Genomic DNA, 20,857 nt, shown 5'->3' on the forward strand with positions numbered 1-20,857 from the left:
TTATTTAATTTCTTGCATCAAGAAGCAAGACCTACTTGGGTAACAAGTGCTCGGTGGAGCCGCTGCAGTGCATTTTGGGTAATTCAGCAGCGACAATGGCAGTTGCTCAGACACGCAAAAAAACCAAAATGAGTGCTTTTTTTTGGTCAGAATGTCATCTAATCCATGCATCCATCCATTTTCGGAGCCGCTTCTCCTCACTCGGGTCGCGGGCTCAATCAAAATAATAACAACAAACTCATAAGTAAGATTTAAGAGCAGATGTAACTATCTGCAAAACAACAAGAATAAAACTTAAAAAATGAATTCAACGTTACAAAAGTTATTGAAATCATTTTCTAAATTGCCTGAATAATAATAATGATCAAATGTGGAACTGACCTTTGAGAGGGAATGGACTTTGTTTGTTATTACCTGCAAAACAAAACAAACGGTGGGTACTGTTTACATTGTATGTGCTGCACATCAAATGAGCATACATTGCTGATTTAGTTGATAAAAATAGTCAAGGAGCAATTATGGCTATTCTTTCCCAGGAAGACAAAGAGAGGCCAAAATAAACACATACGTATGCAAGCATACAAAGGCTGTCAAGGAAAAAGGTCTGAAAGCAGCATGACGAGGCTTTCACGCTGCGGCACACCGGGCGCTGCCCTTTGGCGCCTGCACAATCAGAGAGCGCTGACCTGCACCGGCTCCTGCGGGCGCACTCCACACCCCGTGCGAATCCCCCCCCCCCCCCCCGGTATGCTCCGTTATTTCCTCATCTCATCAATCTGTCAGTGAAGCCTTTTGACACGCTGTGCAATATGCCAGTGCCATTTATTTCAGCCTATCTCAATATGGTTCCAGCTTTTTAAGGTTTGTCACCTCGTCCAAGAGGTCTGGACCCCCCGGCTGGTGCCACGGCATCCCGGAAGGGGGCTCCCGGATGGGGGGGGGGGGGGGGGGGGGGTGGATCCTAAATATAGTTGCTAGCAGCTGTGGCAGCTATCAGGACAGGAATTAAGTTATTGGGTCCGACATATGAGACATTATTAAGAGCAAATAAATGTCCCTTTTTTTTTTTTAAAGAAAGAAATTGAATTGACATTTTATGGGTGACTGAGGTTTTGTGTAATTATCTACAAAATAATAAAATAGAATAAAACAAATATAAAATGTAATCACTGGAACTGACATTTTAATGGAGACAGTTACCTTGTAATTGACTTCTAAATACAAAAACATTCACATTAAATAACTGCCACTGATATTGAAGTTGGGAGAGGGATTTCTTTAGCAATTGCCTGCAAAATAAAAACTAAAATTAAAAAACTGGAACTGATATTTACGTTGGGACTGAGGTTTTTGCAATTATCTGCAAAATAAATAAAATAGAATTGATATTTAAGTGGCAGTGGATTTTTTTGCAAATATCTGCATAGTAATGAAAATTTTTTAAAAATACAATTAAAATTAAATAACCTGGAAATCACATTTCAGAGGAGGTGGATTTTTATTTTGAATTTACTTTGAAAATAATAAAGAGTAAATCAATACAATAAATTTTAAGCAACATTTTTGTGTGGATATTTTTTGCAAATACTGGTACTTGTTAAATTAAATTCGAGAAAAATAAAAATAAATTGGACATTCCACAGGTGCTGGATTTTTTTTTTTTTTTTGAAATATCTGCAAAATAATAAAATAATAAATAAAATGTAACTGAAAAAAAAACATTCTCACTAAAATGAATGTTAATAATGCTACTTGGTGTTTCAATGTGAGTTTGAAACTCTGCTCCTCAGTAGTTTAACTTTGCAGACCAAGCAACTTTTAGTATAACCATGGCAACCGTGCTGTTTTTTGTTTTTGTTTGTTTTTTTGTTTTTTGCTCCTGGGGGTATAAGAGTGAGTTGGAGAAGCACTTTGTGGACAAACGTATTGGGCCATTCCATCTCCAGGAAGTGAAAATGAGAAAAAAGAAGAAGAGATGGGGTAGTTCATTTGTTTTGCAGATGGGGGTGGGGGGGGTCCTGGGGCGGGTCGTAGGGGGATGTACTCAACTCACTCGAAAAGAGACCATTCAATTTATTTTCAAGTAAGGATGAAAGGACGACTCCAAACTATGTGTGTCGCCTATTCAGGACTTAAAAAAAAAAAAAAAAAAAAGACAGCAAAAAAAAAAAAAAAAGTCTGGGGGACTTGTATTGGGGGGGGGGGGGGGGGGTTTGCATAAATTTCATACATACAGCAGACAAAGTGATTGTCGCCTCCCCCTTGCCTCTCCCCCCAAAAACTTTTCTGTCCCCCTCTAGAAAACACTTTCCTTGCTGAATGGCCACCTATTAGTGACTCCATTATGGCCGGCGGGCTCTTGAATGGTTCCTCACTGTGTGTCTTTATCACAGTCGGGCCATGAATGCAGCCTGCCCCCCCACACCAATGACCCCCGCACCCTCCCACCTCTGTTGTGTGTTCCAGGTGTGGATGGTTAAAGCGTGTGCTGCTCCTGAGCATTGATTGTGATTTTTGTTGTTGTTTTTTTTTTTTTTTGCGTTATTTTACATGCATCAACTCAGCGGTCCCCAAGATTATTTGCACCACAGACCGGTTTCATGTGCAGCAGTTACCTGCGGTATTGCAGAATTTTAAGCCTCTCTCACACACTTTAAACACATTTAAATGTATCAAAATACACTTTTCAAAGTTTTCTTTAGCACCTGTTCGCATTGCTTTGCTGTCAAGAAATGGGAGACTATCGTACAACATCACTTCGAGGAAATGAAAGAAAAATGTCATTCTCTTGTTTACGGAGCCCGTTCAATGCTATTCGGGTTATCATGCCATCAGAATCCGATATCAGCATCTGGTTTTAAAAATAAAAACTTCTTTCAGACTCTGATCAACAAAAGATGTTTTCCTTCAGACTCTCTGTGGTGCCAACTACGAAATGTCCCGGAGCCTGGTAGCTGATCTCCATATTACCAGCACCTGCCTTAAAAACAAAAACAAAAAAGTGAATCACTGCACAGCGCTTGGGTGCATTGTTGCCGGATTATTCCGGAGTTCGTCGGAAGAAAGAGAACGTACTAAGAGGAGGGGGCCAAAAGTGGCTTCTTCTTTTTTTTCGAGCGAGAGGCCCAAAACACCTGCAAGAGAGCCTGATTGTTTATCTTGACTTTATCTTTTCTCCTAAATACCGCCAAGTACAGTAGGCCCCTGAATGCAACACTTTCTATTCATCAGCGGGCCCTTTAAATAACCTGTCACGCTCTTTACAGCCGCACAAAAACTACTTTTCTGGAGCTCTGAATGAGCCCTGGCACAAAGCGCGCAGTGAGTAAATATCAAGTGGAGTGTTGATACACTGAAGAAGAGTTGGGCCGGACTTTATGATGAATATGGACGCATTGTGGGGCGGCTGTGGCGCTCACCTCCGCAGGGAACCATCTGCTCGCTGTCAATGCATCACCTGCTCGGTTGAGCCGTTGCCACGGCAACCGGGGCTGCTGTGGATTAGTTGGGCAGGGGGGGGGGGGTGGGAGGAAGACCGGGATGCCGGCAGTGGACGACTGTCGTCCTCTGGTGGCGGACGCGGTCACGGAGCATAACATTTGGAGTTTGTTTGACTGACAATCAGTCATCAGCTCCGCATTATGACAACGATGACGGCGTCTTTCGTGTTCCAGGAAGCGGAAGCGCATTGCACTTGGAAAGCTGAGTAAACACAAACCTGAGGACAGGAAATGAGACGCACTTGATGAGTGAAGCGCCAGCTGTGTATGTCAGGAGCCAAGTACAGTATGGCAGAGTTTGGCAACCCCCTCCCATTTTTTCAAATTCTTTCAAGGATAATCCATAAACGCCACCTGCTTAGAGCCCCTCGTCCACAGGGGGCACCCAAGAGCACTTAACTGCCAACAGAACCTGACACAAACCAAAAAGTTACGTTTGGATAAAGGTACCTTGTTACAATTACATCTGATTTACTTTGTTGTTGTTATTGTTGTTTGACGAGAGTAACGAACCGCAAACAGGTGATAGAAACACTGTATTAAAATACAACAAATCAATGAATTCAATATAATATAAAATAAAGGGCCCGTTTTGTTTAGAGTGCCTCGGAGGCGAGCCTTGGCTTGACTCTTACCCCTGAGTGTCAGCCTTAGCGCCCCCTTAGGACCCAGGCCACGAGCCGCGGTCCGTCGCTCACCTGCGGCGACGGAGGAAGTGTTGAGTGACAGGTGAAAGTGACCACCGCGCCTGTGAGGGGTTAACACCTTTTGTGCGTGATCAGGGAGGCAGCGAGGAGCAGTGACCCCCCTCATCAGGTGCGAGGGTCCGAGTGGGCCACTTCATCCATTGAATCTTATCTGCATCTTCAGCACACGGTGTTGTTTGGGATGCGAAGATTAGCGAAGAAGACAAGTGTCCATCTGCAGGGAGTACTTCCTGTTTACACTTGTCCAGATTGGGGAGAGGCGTGGCGGTCGATCCTGGGAGACTTCCTGTCAGGGCCACGTGCGAGGGTGTAAAAAGTCAATTATGCGAGCCAGTGGCGTGCGGAAGGACGGCTGCCCGTTCCCAGCATGCAACGGTGGCGGGGGTTAAGAGCCGTGGAAAAAAAAAAAGGCTCCATTATGCCGAGTGAGAACGGCGCATGTGGCCGGGTGTCTCACAAGTTTCGCTCTTTTCTCCGCTCCCCCTTCTAGTCTCTCCGGAACAATGATCAGTCCCCCGTCCCCCCGAGGAGAGAACACACCGACGACACTCCCAGGAGCAGTTCATTAAATCTTGGGAATCTTGTGAAAACACAATCAGGAGCCACGCAGTGACGCTACGCTTGGCTTCCTCGCTCCAACTGGGCTTTTTCAACGACTGGGAGACAAACGACCGTGAGGCCCTTTTCCACTGCCACCTTACTGTTAGCAACTACGCTGCATTCTAGAAAAATGGGAACACTCAGACCTCCGAATACGGAAATGTAATCCTACCCAAAGTCAGAGTGACCAATGTTAGACTCTCGCAACAATGCACCCCATGAAATGAATTGAAAACTATAGATATCTTAATTATACGAGAAACTTCAACAAATCTAAACCAGAAGAGACCATCCAGCAATGCTTTAATGCGGACTGTTTCGAGGTTCAGTGACGAGTATGTTTTCTGTTAAAAAAATGTAAATACATTTTTTAAAAAAGTAAATAAATTGACATCTTGACCAAGAAATTATGGGACGCATCCAGGATTTACAAAGTGCTTTAATGCGGACTCTTTTAAGTTTCATCGACTAGTAAATAACAAAAAGTTGACATATTAATCAATAAATAGTGGGCTCTGTCCTGCATCACAAAGCGGGCTCTTTCAAGTTCCAGCGAAAATACATTTTCTCAGGATTGCAAGTAAATAACTCATATGACATCCAAATCAACAAATAATGGGATGCGTCCTGCAAAGCAAAGTGCTTTAATGCAGACTTGTTCAAGTTCCAGTGACTAGTTATTTTGCTTTTAAGGAATGCGAGTAAATTCATATATCATGTCATCTTAATCAACAAATAATGGGCTGCCATAATTGTTGGCCACTTCTGCACTTCCTGTTGACCCGTCCAAAAGTGCGCCTTTGCACGTCATGCCCAGTCCTACACTGCCCTCTTGTGGCACCTGTTCCTGTCTCAGCTTTACAAATGGACTCGTTGGGAAATAACGAGTCCTTAGTCACCATTAGTACACTAATAAAGCTGCCTATTGATCAGAGAAATGTGAACTGATGAAAGGGCGGCAACACGCCTAACACCAATTGCCGATTACTGACTAAGTTGTGACTGGTGCGAGTCCAAAGGAGACCGAATGGACCTTCATTTCAACTTTCACATGAATCTGACGATCCAGCGAGAAGTTGCTCCAGATTAAATCGACTATGAGCGGTTTCCTGAGCAAAATAGGCCACGTTGTCTCCCTGTGAGTTATTAATAACATTTTGTTACGTAAATACTATAGACTGTGACCTGAAATGCCTTGGTGCCGAAAGACAAAGGTAAACGATGAAATTTAGCGGGGTCATCACACTTTGGCGGAGGAGGAGAACGAGTGTGGAACTGAAAATTTACAGAGGTTAAAAAAAAAAAAAAAAACGATCAAATGTGAATATAAAATAGTAAACTTACAACTACATAACTAATCCTCATTTTAAGTACCTTTAATTATAGTTAGTTGAATTACAATTAACAAATGATCCTAAAGCTCTTAAAGTAGCTGTCATGAAGCCTCTTCTAAAAAAAAATGTAACGCTGGACGCTTCCGTGTTAACAAGCTATAGACCCGGCTCAAATCTCCCTTTCATAGCCAAGATTGTTGAGAAATGTTTCATCAACTCAGCAATTTCTTGAATTTCAATGGACTTTTTGACAAACTTCAATCAGGTTTCCGAACTCATCACAGTACAGAATCTGCTCTTAATACTGACTTGGGAAAGGTGTCAATTCTTGTCTTGTTGGATCTCAGTGCGGCTTCTGATACAGTGGATCATCATATACTGCGCAGCAGGTTGGAAATGTGGGTAGGACGAAATGGAACAGGGCTTAAATGATTCAGGTCCTACCTGGAGGAAAGGAGTTATTTTGTAACCAATCTCATCGACTGGCAATGACCTATGGGGTCCCTCAAAGGTCAGTTCTTGGACCCCTCCTGTTCAGCCTGTATATGCTGCCCTTGGGTCAAACTCTTCAGAACTTTAATTTTGACTGTCATAGTTATGCAGATGACACCACCACCCCCAAACACGAGACCGCGCACATTTTAGGTCACCACCATTCAGAGCACATGGGATTCCACCGCAGGGCTTGTTTCACAACCAGCGTCCCGTCACATGCCATAGCAGAGGGGTGTGTCTGTGTGTGGCGTCACGTGACCTGCTGCGTAACAAGAAGTGGCGGCCCCGCGAAACAAAATCCAGCAAAAGCCAAACGCTCTGTACACAAAACACACAGCACACCTGCACGTCAGAGAAAATGGACGCGGCTTACAAGAGAATCAACGGGAGCTCCAGTCAGGATGGCGAGCCGGAGCAGCAGGACAAAGGGGTAGGTCTGCAAAAACAAAACGAAAAATACATGTAACAATGCAGTGGTTTTGGGTAATTTGCAGTTCTGAATAAGAGCAAGATATCTAAAAAAAAAAAAGGCAGTAAAGCTCATAGAAATCAGAATAGCTTTTACTTGTATAAAGGCACACAGCACAAACATTGCTGTATGCAAAAAAATGCTTGAATCATTCCTATCCGTTAATATTTTGTCGTATAAGCAGTGTTTCTCACACCTGTGTTGCATGAAGTCCTCCAACAGAGGACACAGTTCCACAATTGCGGTAATCTACTGTATTTCTATTTTTAAGTGTATCAAATGTGTTATTGTTACAGAAAATGAAGACATTATTTTGTTGTTGTTGTACTGTATAAGCAGTGTTTCTGACAAGTGTTTCCCACCTGTGTTCTATGGAATCCAGCAACCTTTCCGCAACTGTAGAAAGCTATTTCTATTGCTGATGCAATTGTGGAATGTTGTCCAAACATCCTGGTTGCTAGATTTCCATTCCACCAATGCAGCATCACTTAAGCACTGTTTCTGACAAGCGCTTCACCTCGGTGTTGCATGAAGTCCACCCATCGCTTGATCGCTGGACAATATTCCACAATGGCTAAACTTTACAATTGTGGAATGTAGTCCGACAACGAGGATCGTAGAATGCTGCTCAACGATTCCCGACTGGTGGACTCCGTGGAATACAGGTGTGAAGCACTTGTCAGAAACACACACACACACACACACATATATCTTTTTATGTGGAACAGAAATAGTGTGCGGAAATAAAAGGGACAATCATGATTTATTTTTGTTACTAGCTTTACTCACTTTTTTAAAACATACTGCTATTACTTTTTTAGGTGAAACTTCCATTGCTGTTTTCATAGAATGAGTGTACAGAAATAAAATCTACCGCAAGAGATTTATTTTCTCATGTTTTAAACACGCCGTTGTTTTTGTTTTGAACTGTAACCGCGGTGAAAGAGGGCATCTGGACTGGAATATTCCGGAAACAATAGCTGGAACGTCAGAGGAACCCAAGCGGGAAAACGGCTGATGAAATCTGACAGCGAGCCAATGTTTTGATAACCACAAACATTTTGAGTTTGAATCCGTTTTCCTTTTGTTTGACTTCTCTGGGTGTGTCCGTTTGATCACGTAGCTCCCTGCCCCCCCCCCCCCCCCCCCCCCCCGCACTGACGTGGCAGCGCTTAAAGGCTCAAACAGATGCAAATAACACTTTGGGATATTCATAACAAGGTGTGGTTGTTCTCAGAGGCGGCGTGGCTCCATGTACCTGGAAGAGGAAACCAGCAAAAAGAGCGAAGTCATCTCCTGCATCTTCTCGCTGAAGGAGGAGGTGGGCGCCTTGGCCCGTGCGTTGCGACTCTTTGAGGTAGGACATGACCATTCTTTTCAAAAAAAAAAAGCAACTTGAATTCCTGCTGAGACACACGACAACACACGTGCGAGCAGACACAAAATTTACTCGCACTTTATTAAATTGAAGGGGCAAAATGTCAACATTTAGGGCACACGTTTCAAACTCAAGGCCCGGCAAATCATGTGTCAACTTCCATGATTATTGCTCATACGCAATGAAAAATAACGTTGCGATATTGCAAGCCTTTTTTCTTTGGTGACCAAACCCTTGAACACTAGTTGAAACAAACGAATCATTATTCTTGACTTCGGATTCCGAAATGAGTCGATCGTCAATTTGTTTTTAATATATAATAATATGATGAGGCACTGAAACATTTATAAGGTTTCACAGTCCGAACGGCGCTCAGGGGGTAAACGTAACTTCAAATCAACAAAATGGAGTTCGACACCTCATATTTAGGGGAGGGCTGGAGCCCTGAAAATGGACTTTTTTTCCCCCCCCAAGAGGAAGAACCTATTTTCACATTATCTGTAAAAAAAATATACAGTAGTACCTTGACGAGTACAGCTGCAACAATTATCAATGAATCAACAACAACTCGATTATCAAAGTCATCCACAGGTGTTTTGGTGTTTTAATCATTGAGACCTTATTTAACTTAAAATTGTCCAAATCCTCGCAATTTCAGCCTCTCAACAGAAAATATTCTCAAATTTCTGCACTGTGGAGTTTGGTATCAAGAGAATTAAAAATCAATGAAATAAAAAAACAAAAATTGAAATTGATGATTTGTGGAAAAACAGAAAAATCTGGTATTTTATTTGAAGGCCATATCGCTCAGCTCTCCTTTGAGGTAAAGCCCCTCCCACTTCTAATCACCTCACAGGACCCGGCAGCTGACTTTGTCGCCACTTTCATGTGATTTGCCGGTGGCGCTCCTGGCTGAATGCCAAATTGTCCCGACTTTATGTCTGTAAATGTGTTTTAGTCAAATGAAAACTAACTCAATGAATCAATCAATAAATCAATCATTCAGGTCTCATCACTGGGCGTCTAAATGTTCATCCCAGTTTGTTTTTGTGCCGGCGACCTTTCGGAAGAGGCCTCATGACTAAATAAACGGCGCTTATCTCACATGAGTTCGCATGCCGCATTGATCCACTGACCCACAGGGCCAAACGACGATACAACAACAGGGCACGACGTGGATTACCCTTGAGATGGTCGACAGTACAATGCGTACTTACTGACAAATAAGCCATACAAATGGTGGAGTTTTATCAAATTGAAGGTTAACCCTAATCTTATGTTGTGGGTCAAACTGACCCATTTTGAAAACCTGATTGTATTTATTTGTTAATTATTATTAATATAATTAGGTTGTTGTTGTTGTTTTTTATCGATGAACATTGTTGGTAAGGAAGATCAAATTTCTTTTGTCAAGTTGAAATTTGCAATGAGGTGACTTGACTTAATAGCGCCACTAAAAAGGGGGACTGATTCAAAGAAGCGAGTGTAATAAGTGTATAATCCAGAAATAAATGATGAATATACACACTGTGAAGCGGTCAAATGAAAAGAGGGATAAATGCAAAGATGAAATGATAGAATTACTTCCAAATAATTCAAATATGGATCCTGGGGTTGGGGGGGGGGAAAAAACATTCAAAAAGGGCAAAAATTTATCTAACATTGAGTTGGGTTAAAATGTATATAAATTGCAGAGTAAACTACAAGCGTTAATAATAATATATTATAATCAAATAATAATATAAGGTATTAAAAAGTATAACCTGTTTAAAAATGTAACTTTGCTGACATGACTACACCTGCCTGAGGTTTTTTTTTAGATTTTTATTGATTTGCAGAGTCTGCGTACGTGACTTATTGCTCGAGTCCACAAGGATTGGCAGCGCTTCTATTATTTAATCATCATCAAGGTTAGACATGTAAAAGTGCAACTCCCACTAGGGAAAAAAGTAAGAAGTGAAAATAACGGGAAAAGTCAACAGATGGAATCGTGTTTGGAGGATTTCTATTGTTGTTGTTGTGTTAATTGAGTTTTTATTTTGTTTGGGGTCCCCCAAAGGAGGATTGGGGGGGGGGCGCTGTAGTTGTTGAATGAAAACACAAATCCCTCTCTGGACCTATGAGCTGACACCCTCCCAATCCTCCCCCTGACCCTCCCTCCGCCTCCTCAATAAAACAGCTTGAATGACCCAAATCCACACCCCCACCCCCACCCCCACCCCCTCCAACCAGGCTCATCGCCACACTGGTGGAGAGTGCGCTTCATGTGACTTGGCATGTGATGCCCTGACCTGGCTGTTGGGATTTTCGGAGCTGGCTTTGGCACGAGCGGCAAAATGCAAAGAGCTTTTCTGCGAAAAGAACGCCATCCCCCGAAGGAGCAAGAAGCAGAATTGTGCCATTGTGGCTTTTGAAGTGATTATTCGTGGAATCCAAACTTGCTGACTTCTTCATATGAAAAGCCGTTTGAGCATTTATTCGATATTCTTGATAGCCAACTTCACGTCCGTGTATAGTACGCTCTTTGTCACGAGTAAGACTATTGAGTGCACTAGTAGGATGGCTAGGGCACACAAGTAGGGCAATTCCATGTTAAAAATGAGTCAAAACTACTCATTGGGATTTTGGTTAATAGTGTGTGACACATGCCTAGTAGCGTTCCTTGCGCAAAACAGTAGTTTGCGAGTAAGATTTAATTACGTACTAGTAGGCCAAAAGTGGAAAATGATGAGTAAGACAGCATAGAGGTCAAAGAGTATACCGGTACAAGGAGCTTAAATTGGCTACTCAAGGATCTCCAATAAATGCTCAAACAGCTTTCCATAAAGCTTACTCTGAATCTTTTTTCCACTAGCGTCTTCCAATACTGTATGACATTTCTGCATACAAGTAGGAAAACCTCATGTTACTAGTGTGGCAAAACTGTGGACTGGTTGAGAACTGCGTGCTAATAGTACCACTCATGACATCAAATTCTACGAGTTACCATCTAGTGCGCAGTTTTGATTCACTAGTATTTGTCCGACGAATATGCCAAAGTTGTCCTACTAGTGTGAAGAAATGTCATACAGTACTGCAAGAAAAAAACAATACTAGTAACTGAGACACAGTCAGTCTACCAGTGACCTGAATAGTCTTACGAGTGAGGACAAAATAGCATACTAGTACATGGACCTTAAGCTGGAAATCAAGGATAGCCAATAAATACTTGGACGGCTTCCCATGTCTTTGCGTATTCTTGCGTCACAGTTACATCGACAAATTACGCACGGCTCACTTTGTAAAAAGCGTGAAACTCCAGATTTAGAAGGAAATCAGTCTGAGTGTTTTCTGCTCATGTGCTCCATTATGTTTGGCCTCTTTCGTAGTGAGCGTTACTCATTCAGTGCGTTCCGTATGGCGACATTTGCTGGCAGTTACTATACTTCGGCTTTTGTTGACTTGTTTTGAACCATTCGTCTCCCAGGGTGGAATGATGACGATGATAAAATGTACATCTTTAGTGCATTTTTAAATCCACAGATTCAACGTGTGCACTAGACTTTAGAAATGACTTCAAAAGGCTCTATAATTCTCCTTCTATGGTCTTCACTGATTTCCTTGGACTTCCCAGTTGGACTGAGCAGTGGTCAAACAAGAAACTGGGCTGAGCCAAAATTCATAGCGACACTCTTTAGAAGCTTGTGTGTACAGTATACAATATGTATGAGGAAAAATCAAAAGCAACATCAAACTTTTTCCAATTCAATTCCTTTCAACACGAGGAAACGTGAGGTGCACTACCTGGCTGCATCTCAACGAGTTCTCACATTCAGACGCTGCTCCAGTCACGCGACGCTCTGCCCGTCCGAGAGACGGAATCTTAACGCATTCCCTTCGTCTACTTACATTTTTACATTCTACTTTCACCCTCGTTTTTACTTTTAGAGACTATTTAGAATTTTTGAGAGCGGAGTAGCCCAGTTTTCAAGGCTACTAGCTCCAGCCGCGCCATCGTCGGACACCGACGAGGCTCTTCGGCTATCCCACAGCCTCGGCCTCCAAAATTCCGACCACATAAACGTGAGCATGGACTAGTGCACCACTTGCACCCTTTTGCTTGAGAGGCTTTCCCTGCTAGAGAGACTTGTCCACCAACTAGAGCAGAGAAGCTTGAGCGCAAATGCCGTGTAACTAAACTGGAGGTCTTCCGTCAGGCATGGGGGGGGGGGATAGTTTTCTAAAACACAAAAAAGCTCTCGTTTCAGCTCAAATTAATTATTTTTCCAAAATAATTGGTCTTCATAAAAATAACCCTAGATACTTATTTGATACAGTAAAAATGCTAAAAGCAGCTTACTTCCTACAGCTCCTCCTTTGCAGCTGATGATTTCATGCAATTTCTCGTTGGGAAACTTGTTGAAGAGCTGTTTTTAATCTTAGGACCCTCAATCTCAAACACAAAAGTATCACTCTCTTCCGGCGCTGTACCTGTACCTTTCAAGACTGCCGTTATTTGTCCCTTATTCAAAAGACCCAACCTCGACTCTGAGAGTCTTTGCAGTTCCAGGCCAGTGTCAAATCTCTCGTTTATTTCAAAAAGTCTTGAAAAAAAATTGTAGTACAATAGCTTAATGATCACATGGCCTCAAGCATTCTAATTGGACTTCTTCAGTCAGGATTCAGGGCAGACCACTCTACTGAAACAGCCCTTGCAAAAGTGACCAATGATCTTTTACAAGCTATGGATCGAGACACAGCGGCCGACTGGTTACAGCGTCAGCCTCACAGTTCTGAGGACCCGGGTTCAATCCCCGGCCCCGACTGTGTGGAGTTTGCGTGTTCTCCCCGTGCCTGCGTGGGTTTTCTCCGGGCACTCCGCTTTCCTCCCACATCCCAAAAACATGCATAAATTGGACACTCTAAATTGCTCGTAGGTGTGACTGTGAGTGCGAATGGTTGTTTGTTTGTATGTGCCCTGCGATTGGCTGGCAACCAGTTCAGGGTGTACCCCGCATCCTGCCCGATGACAGCTGGGATAGGCTCCAGCACGCCCGCGACCCTAGTGAGGAGAAGCGGCTCAGAAAATGGATGGATGGATGAATGGATGGATTGAGACACCTCATCAATATTATTATTACTCGACCTCAGCGCTGCCTTTGATACCGTTGATCACAGTAGACCACTAGATCACCTCGAAACGCGTGTTGGTATTGCAGGCCCAGCACTTTCTTGGTTTAGGATGCACCGTGTAATTCAAGGTACTGAGTATTATAATCTCACTTGCAGAGTTCCGCACAGATCGGTATTCGGCCATCTTTTGTTCAGTATTTATATGCTGCCGCTTGGTGATATCATACGCAAATATAAGATGAGCTTTTTCTTTGATGCCAACAATATTCGGCTATACATGCCATTAAAACTACCTAGTCCACGCGATTGCTCTAATCTGGAGTGGTGTCTCACTGAGAATAAACAGTGGATGTTCTGTAACTTGTTGCTCCTTATCCCTGAGAAAACTGAGCTGTTGATTATTGGCCCTGCTAAACATAGCCACTTGTTTAAAGACACCGCTCGGAGTTTTGACAAAAGCACCATCTGGAGTGGTCTCTCGCTGAGAATAAACAGTGGATGTTCTGTAACATTTTGCTCCTTAACCCTGAGAAAACTGAGCTGTTGATTATTGGCCCTGCTAAACATAGCCAGTTCTTTAAGGACACGACTCTGAGTTTTGACAAAAGCACCATTACCCAAAGTCAGACAGCAAAAAATCTTGCCGTTATATTTCATCCAACTCTCTCCTTTTAAAAGCACATTAAGAATATTACCAAAACTGCATTTTTGTTTTTCATCCTCGCAATATCGCTAAGATGCGGCCTATCCTATCACCTAGTGATGCAGAGATCATAATCCACCCATTTGTTACGTCTCGCCTCGACTATCGTAACGTGGTGCTTACTGGTCTTCCCGTGTCCAGCAATCAAAGCCTGCAGTTAGTACAAAACGTTGCAGCCAAGACTTATGACGAGGACAAGAACGTTTGATGCTATTACCCCCATTCTGCCCAACTTCCATTGGATCCCGGTCCACTTGAGATGCGATTTTAAGGTCTTGTTACTTCCTCATACAATATTACACGGGTTAGCGCCCTCTTATCACGCTAACTTAGTTGTACCGTATGTTCCGTCCCGAAACCTACACTTGTAAAACGCTGGTCTTTTGGTGACTCTGAGAGCCGGAAAGAAGTCCACAGGCTTTGGAGCATTTTCGATACGTGCTCTAGTACTCTGGAATGCCCTACCCGCATATATTTGAGCTGCCATCGCAGTGGAAATGTTTAAATGACTACTTAAGACTTATTTCCACTCTTTGGGATTTAGTTAAAATAAAAGTAGCCCTGTTTTACTGCCGCTTGTCCTATCTCCTCCCCCCCCCCCCCCCCCCCCCCCCCTCGTCTCCTGCTCGGAAAGAGGGCTAAGAGACGTTGACCAAATCAGAGACTGGCTGTTTGGGTTCTGCACCGACCAACTGGGACAAGATCTGAGGTGGACCACTTTTCCCCCCGGAGTCGTTGCCATGGAGGATTCTGCTCGGAACGACCGGGCCAGGTCCTGAGGCAGAACCACCGAAGGAATCTACTACCCTGCGGTGCCTTTTTCTCCTTAATTGAACTCTTATGCCATCTTAATGAACATTCTACAGCATCTTGTCATTGTAATAAACATTGTACAGGTGCAGACTATGTGATAAATGTTACCCACTCGACATCCATTGCAGCCTGCCCCCCCCCCCCCATTTGAGCCCTTTGAGACTCCTTTGTGATTAAGGGCTATACAAATAAACTTAATAAACTTAACACCTGATTTAAGCAAGACAGCATCAGTCCTGACTGGGACACAGACGGTCATTTCACGACGGTCACATTTTTCCCATGACTTCTGATGGATGCTGGCATGCTTGGCTTTCAAGATGTGCTAAACATAATTTGAACCAGATGTGGAAATAATGAGAGGCCTGCGCCACTCACGCCCTCGCGTTCCAATCGGCCTATCGCAAATGAGAACACGACATACACCCTCTCCCATCCGCCGTGTATGCTACGCAAAGATGCCTTCCAGCGGCTCCCCAACATCCTCACGAGGGTTAGATTTGTTTAATGACTTCATTTGACTTCATTTATAGGCCATATGGAGACTCGGCGAATTAAGTCAATGTGTGTGCATACCGATCAAAAACATCTGAGAATTTTAATTTTGAGGGAAGATAAGCAGCTATGATCATGTCCAAAACCTTAGAGTAGCTTTTGTCATCTTAAACGCTGGTTTTGCTGGTTGAACTAAAATTTAAGACCGTTTAAAGGCCTCTTTGATAAAATTCAAAACCTCACATTCAGAAAACTATAAATCATTTTCAACCAAACATTTATTGAAAGTAAAAGTGCTGAAAAAATGTCATTAAGGAATTGGCCCACAAGTAAATGCCTAACAACAGCTGGCCATTTGTGCAGAGAAGTATGCGATTCTGCAATCTCTTTATAAAGTTGTTGTTTATTGTGTCTGTGGAAAAATGTTAACAGTCTTTGGAAGAATGGATGCAAGGATACAATGTTTATTTATAACGACAATTGAAGCCTTCATTTAGGAAAACCACACTGTAATGCCCCATGATATGTTGAAGGTCAAATTGCAAGTTTATAAAATGTAGAATATTTTATAAATGGGGGGGGGGGAAATTATTTGGATTCATCTTCTATCAATTTATTCTTGTTCTTTATCGCAATCAAACGCACAGCCGGCTAATTAATACAAAAAAAATACAGATAGAAAAGAAGGATTAAGGATCCACTCACAAGTCCAAGAAGAGTAACCGGAGAGTATTAGGGGTACCATTGCACCACATTGTGGTTAAACCAGGGAAGTGCAACAAGGCACTACAAGAACAACAACCAACTAGCATCCACTTACTCACATCAATGTTGTTGTCCTGGTGCCGTTTTGCAGGAAAAGGGCATCAACCTGACACACATCGAGTCGCGGCCGTCGCGCATAAGCAAGGAGCAGTACGAGTTTTTCATCAGCGTGGACTCCAGCTGCTCGCAGGCGCTGGACGATGTCATCGACGGCCTGCGCACGCAGATCAGCGGCCAGGTGCACGAGCTGTCGCGTAACAAACAGAAGGACACCGGTGAGAGCCAACCCTTAGAAGTAGTCCTTAGATGAATGCGCATCTTCATTTATTGGGGGGCGGGGGCTACTGATCTGAGTTTATTGAGGTTGCGTCGGTGGAAAGAGCAGGATTTAGAAAGATGTTTGACGACCACACAAAAGATTGTCTTGTGGTTGCACAGATCCAACTGAAAGTACAGTGGGTCACAGTCGCCTCTAGAGGAAGAACGGGGGTATTACTAAAAAGGATGGGCAGGCCTTTACAAACTGGTCTATGTATGAGCAGGGTTGTGGTGCTTCATGGATCCACTCACTAATGGACAGCCATCGTCACTGACTAGACGGGTGGCTCGCCACCCAGCGCTGACCCCGTTATTAGTTGTTTCAAGAATGACATTAGTTTTGCTACTCAGCACTAATAGGCCTGGCGGGAACAGGGGTGCTCAGTGTGGCCCCCGTCCAGGACCAAATTCCGGCCAGAGGGAACATGCCAAGGTCATGGTGGGCCAAGACTGACTGGCCCTACCGAGACACGGCCACCAGCCGGTCAGAGTCAAGTGGACGCGACTATATTTATGGCCCTGTTGTAAGGGAAGCCTGTTAGGGCCTCATTGTCTCGGAGCAGCCTCCGGCTTTTGGACCACACGGCACAAATGGAAATTCATGAGTGTCTTTGCCGGTCATAAATCCAGCAGAACAAGCAGATAGCCTGTATGCACTGCTCTGCTGAGCGTCAACATGCAAAGACACCATGATGTCCGACAGTCCAAAACCCTCGTCATCACCAATATCCATTTGTGCTCCTCCAGGCGCACAATGGTTGATCTGCAGCTATTTTTTTTTTTATTACATTACAATGTAGTTGCTTTTGATAGTACATTCCAGTACCAGTACCATAAAACTCAATCGGACAAAATCTCTCAATCTCGAAGTTTGTCTTTGAAGAAAATGGCAAATAGCAGACGTACTTTTATCATTTTGAATGTTTTTTTTTTGCATGGCTCTCTATTCATGATAGACTTCCCACTAAATTTCATGCTTGTAGAAACTGGCTTCAGGGGCTGAATCCCTGCCCCCCCCCCAAAAAAGACATTGTATTGTAAATGTAACATAAAACATATTTTCACCAGGAGTTCTTGGGTAGGGACAGCCTTCGAACTGACAATTTATTTGTCCCACCCCCCCAAAAAAGGAGAAATCAGAACCAATAAAATATCAATCTAATTCAATGACGTAAAAACTCTACTCTCCAGTGCCGTGGTTCCCCAACGACATTCAGGACTTGGACCGCTTTGCCAACCAGATCCTCAGTTACGGCTCAGAGCTGGATGCTGATCACCCGGTAAAGTTCTGACTCATCTAAAACGTGTGTCTGTGTTTGTGCATACACACATATCTTCTGACGCCCACGCGGCATATGAAACACGAGGCCCGCGAGAGATGACAGGCCGCCTATTCTCATGGAAACGCACAAATTGATGTCATTGCTTTAATTGGGGCTCCTATAATTATAGATAATTGCTCCCTTTTGCCACCATCATTAAAGCGAAATATATTCATCATAAAGCTGAAAACCCCTCTCTACAAAGGCTTCCTTTGAATGCACATTTGCATGCTCTCATCGGGGTCTGAGTGCGTAATGCTGTCAAAGGCCACGGGGATTCGTTTGGGTGTCATTTGTGAGATCTAACACAGTTTCTCCTTTTGTGTGTACGTGTCCACCAGGGCTTCACAGACCCTGTGTACCGGACCCGCAGGAAGGAGTTTGCCGACATCGCCTACAACTACAGACAGTAATTTAACTCTTAATTCCTCATCATGTGGAATGAAATGTAACATTGTTGCCAACATCTTTGACAGGTTAATGTGTGTAACATTGTTAGACCCTATGGTCCTGAAACTGTGTTCGCAAAAACTTTTGTAGTACGACCTACTGCCTTGCATAGTTCCGATTCAGAATATATATATATATATATATATATATATATAATATATATAGATATATTTTGAATGGTTTTCTTTGTACGTCTCGTCGCATTCTGCCTGAAAGTGGCTACTTTTTACTGATTGATAGTTGCCTGTTTTGGTGCTTTTAAGTTTGTGTTTTTGTCCTTGCAGTGGACAGCCCATCCCGCGGGTGGAGTATGCAGAGGATGAAAAGGCCACATGGGGCATTGTTTTCAAGGAGCTTAAGACCCTGTACCCGACTCACGCGTGCCACGAACACAACAGAGTCTTCCCCCTGCTGGAGAAGTACTGCGGCTACAGGCAGGACAACATCCCACAGCTGGAGGACGTGTCCCGCTTCCTGCAGTGTGCGTTGGGTCTTCTTCGGCGTCCGTATTTTGTAGGCACTTTCGAGTCACTCGGTTTTTATGCGCCTCCACCTTTCTGCAGCGTGCACCGGTTTCCGACTTCGCCCGGTGGCTGGCTTGCTCTCGTCCCGGGACTTCCTCGCTGGCCTCGCCTTCCGCGTCTTCCATTCCACACAGTACATCCGCCACGGCTCCAAGCCTACGTACACTCCTGAGCCGTGAGTCTGGGCGGTGGATTCCGAGTGGAAGACACAAAGAGAAGGTCTTAGTGTGCGATTAAGTTTGTTTTCTGTTACAGTGATATATGCCATGAGCTCCTGGGGCATGTCCCGCTCTTTGCTGATTCAGGTTTTGCCCAGTTCTCCCAGGTATACAAAGCGCTTGGGACAGACTCCATTCCCTCTCAATCTGAATGACCCATTGAACACACCTAAAGCATGAATGTCACTCATTTTCATCACAGGCAACGTTGTAGTTACGGTTTCCCTCAGAAGTCTATTATGACTGTGAAAATCAATGTGTAATTGACATTGGCATTATGTGGTGGGCTGGATGAGGCCTGGAATTTGACACCTGTGACCTAAATATCAATAACATTTCTTCTTTTCCCTCCAAACAGGAGATCGGTCTTGCTTCTCTTGGCGCCCCAGACGAGTACATCGAGAAACTTGCAACGGTAGGTTTCTGCATCAAACTGAAGATTCCAGATCGAGCTTGCTGGTGTTGACCAGCCTGTGTTTCTGTGTCAGGTCTACTGGTTCACCGTAGAGTTCGGCCTCTGCAAACAGGGCTCCGAGATCAAAGCATTCGGAGCAGGCTTGTTGTCATCGTTCGGAGAGCTGCAGGTACGTTCATCAGCCAGCCACCACAGTGAGTGGAGGGCTCTGCGCTCAGGCAGTGGGTTAGTGGTCCGCTTGGGTTTAATGTGTCACTGAGCCACACTCCGTCTGGCTGGTGAAGAGAAGGGAAAGGTGGTCCAGTGGCTCAGCGTGGGCCGACGAGCGTCGATGGAAGTCACACGTTGCATCAGTAGAGGATGTTCGCTCGGCAGAGTCCAAGGGGGAAAGCAAGAGGCCGTAATCATACTCCACTTCCTGTTTTTAACAGGAATCTCAAGGCTCATTGATCGTCACTGAATGTGTCATTGCTTGTCTTCCAGTACTGTCTGACGGACAAGCCCAAACTGCTGCCCTTTGACCCCGAGAAGACCAGCGTCCAGAAATATCCTATCACAGAGTACCAGCCTGTCTACTTTGTCGCTGAGAGCTTTGAGGATGCTAAAGACAGAGTCAGGTATGCATGTTCCACGCTACTAGGGTCCTAACATTTGACCTGAAACCCGAAAATCCCTAACTTTATGTGACTCTTGTATAACTTACAGGAAGTTTGCCGGCACCATTCCTCGGCCCTTCACTGTGCGCTACAACCCGTACACCCAGAGCGTGGAGGTGCTGGACAACACCCAGCAGCTCAGCAACCTGGCCAACAGCATCAAGAGTATGTTCCAATCCACTATTAGAAAACACCAATTATGATAAGCTGCTTCCTAACATGCTTTTCTTCCCTTGGTTGCAGGCGAAATAGGGAAACTGTGTGAAGCCCTGCATAAACTGGAATGACGTCGTGACCAGACAGCCTGAAGCTTATTATACTTGTATATCAGTTTTTTTGTAGTAAAACACATGACAAAATTACTGGCATACAATAAATAATAATCTGTGTTTTAGTTGAGTGAAACGTGAAGCCTCTCGATGTCAGCACCGTCTAATGTGTTATTCTAGTAGTACTCTAATATGCATACTAAAACGTGATTTCACATATTATACAAGACTTGTATCATTTGATAACCATTTTTTTTTTGCATGGAATATCAATGAAACTAATAAATAGACTAAACTAATGTGGTCTCGGTTGT

General features: G+C 43.8%; 1 protein-coding gene across 2 annotated transcripts; it reads left to right on the plus strand.

The window, feature by feature from the left end:
* Window positions 1-6,907: 6,907 nt before the first annotated feature.
* pah (phenylalanine hydroxylase) lies at window positions 6,908-20,842 on the plus strand. 2 transcript variants are annotated; one of them, XM_061761873.1, is made up of 13 exons: window positions 6,908-7,066; window positions 8,343-8,462; window positions 16,463-16,646; window positions 17,881-17,969; window positions 18,353-18,420; window positions 18,746-18,942; window positions 19,025-19,160; window positions 19,241-19,310; window positions 19,562-19,618; window positions 19,692-19,787; window positions 20,102-20,235; window positions 20,324-20,439; window positions 20,518-20,842. In XM_061761873.1, the coding sequence occupies exons 1-13, from the start codon at window positions 6,995-6,997 to the stop codon at window positions 20,559-20,561; spliced, it is 1,383 nt and encodes a 460-aa protein (XP_061617857.1). In that variant the 5' UTR covers window positions 6,908-6,994; the 3' UTR covers window positions 20,562-20,842. The 2 variants fall into 2 exon arrangements, with proteins under 2 accessions (XP_061617857.1, XP_061617858.1); XM_061761874.1 differs by lacking the exon at window positions 6,908-7,066 and adding an exon at window positions 7,700-7,770.
* Window positions 20,843-20,857: the final 15 nt, after the last annotated feature.

The sequence above is a fragment of the Phyllopteryx taeniolatus genome, chromosome 22 (genome assembly GCF_024500385.1).
Source record: "Phyllopteryx taeniolatus isolate TA_2022b chromosome 22, UOR_Ptae_1.2, whole genome shotgun sequence".
NCBI classification, from domain to species: Eukaryota; Metazoa; Chordata; class Actinopteri; order Syngnathiformes; family Syngnathidae; genus Phyllopteryx; species Phyllopteryx taeniolatus.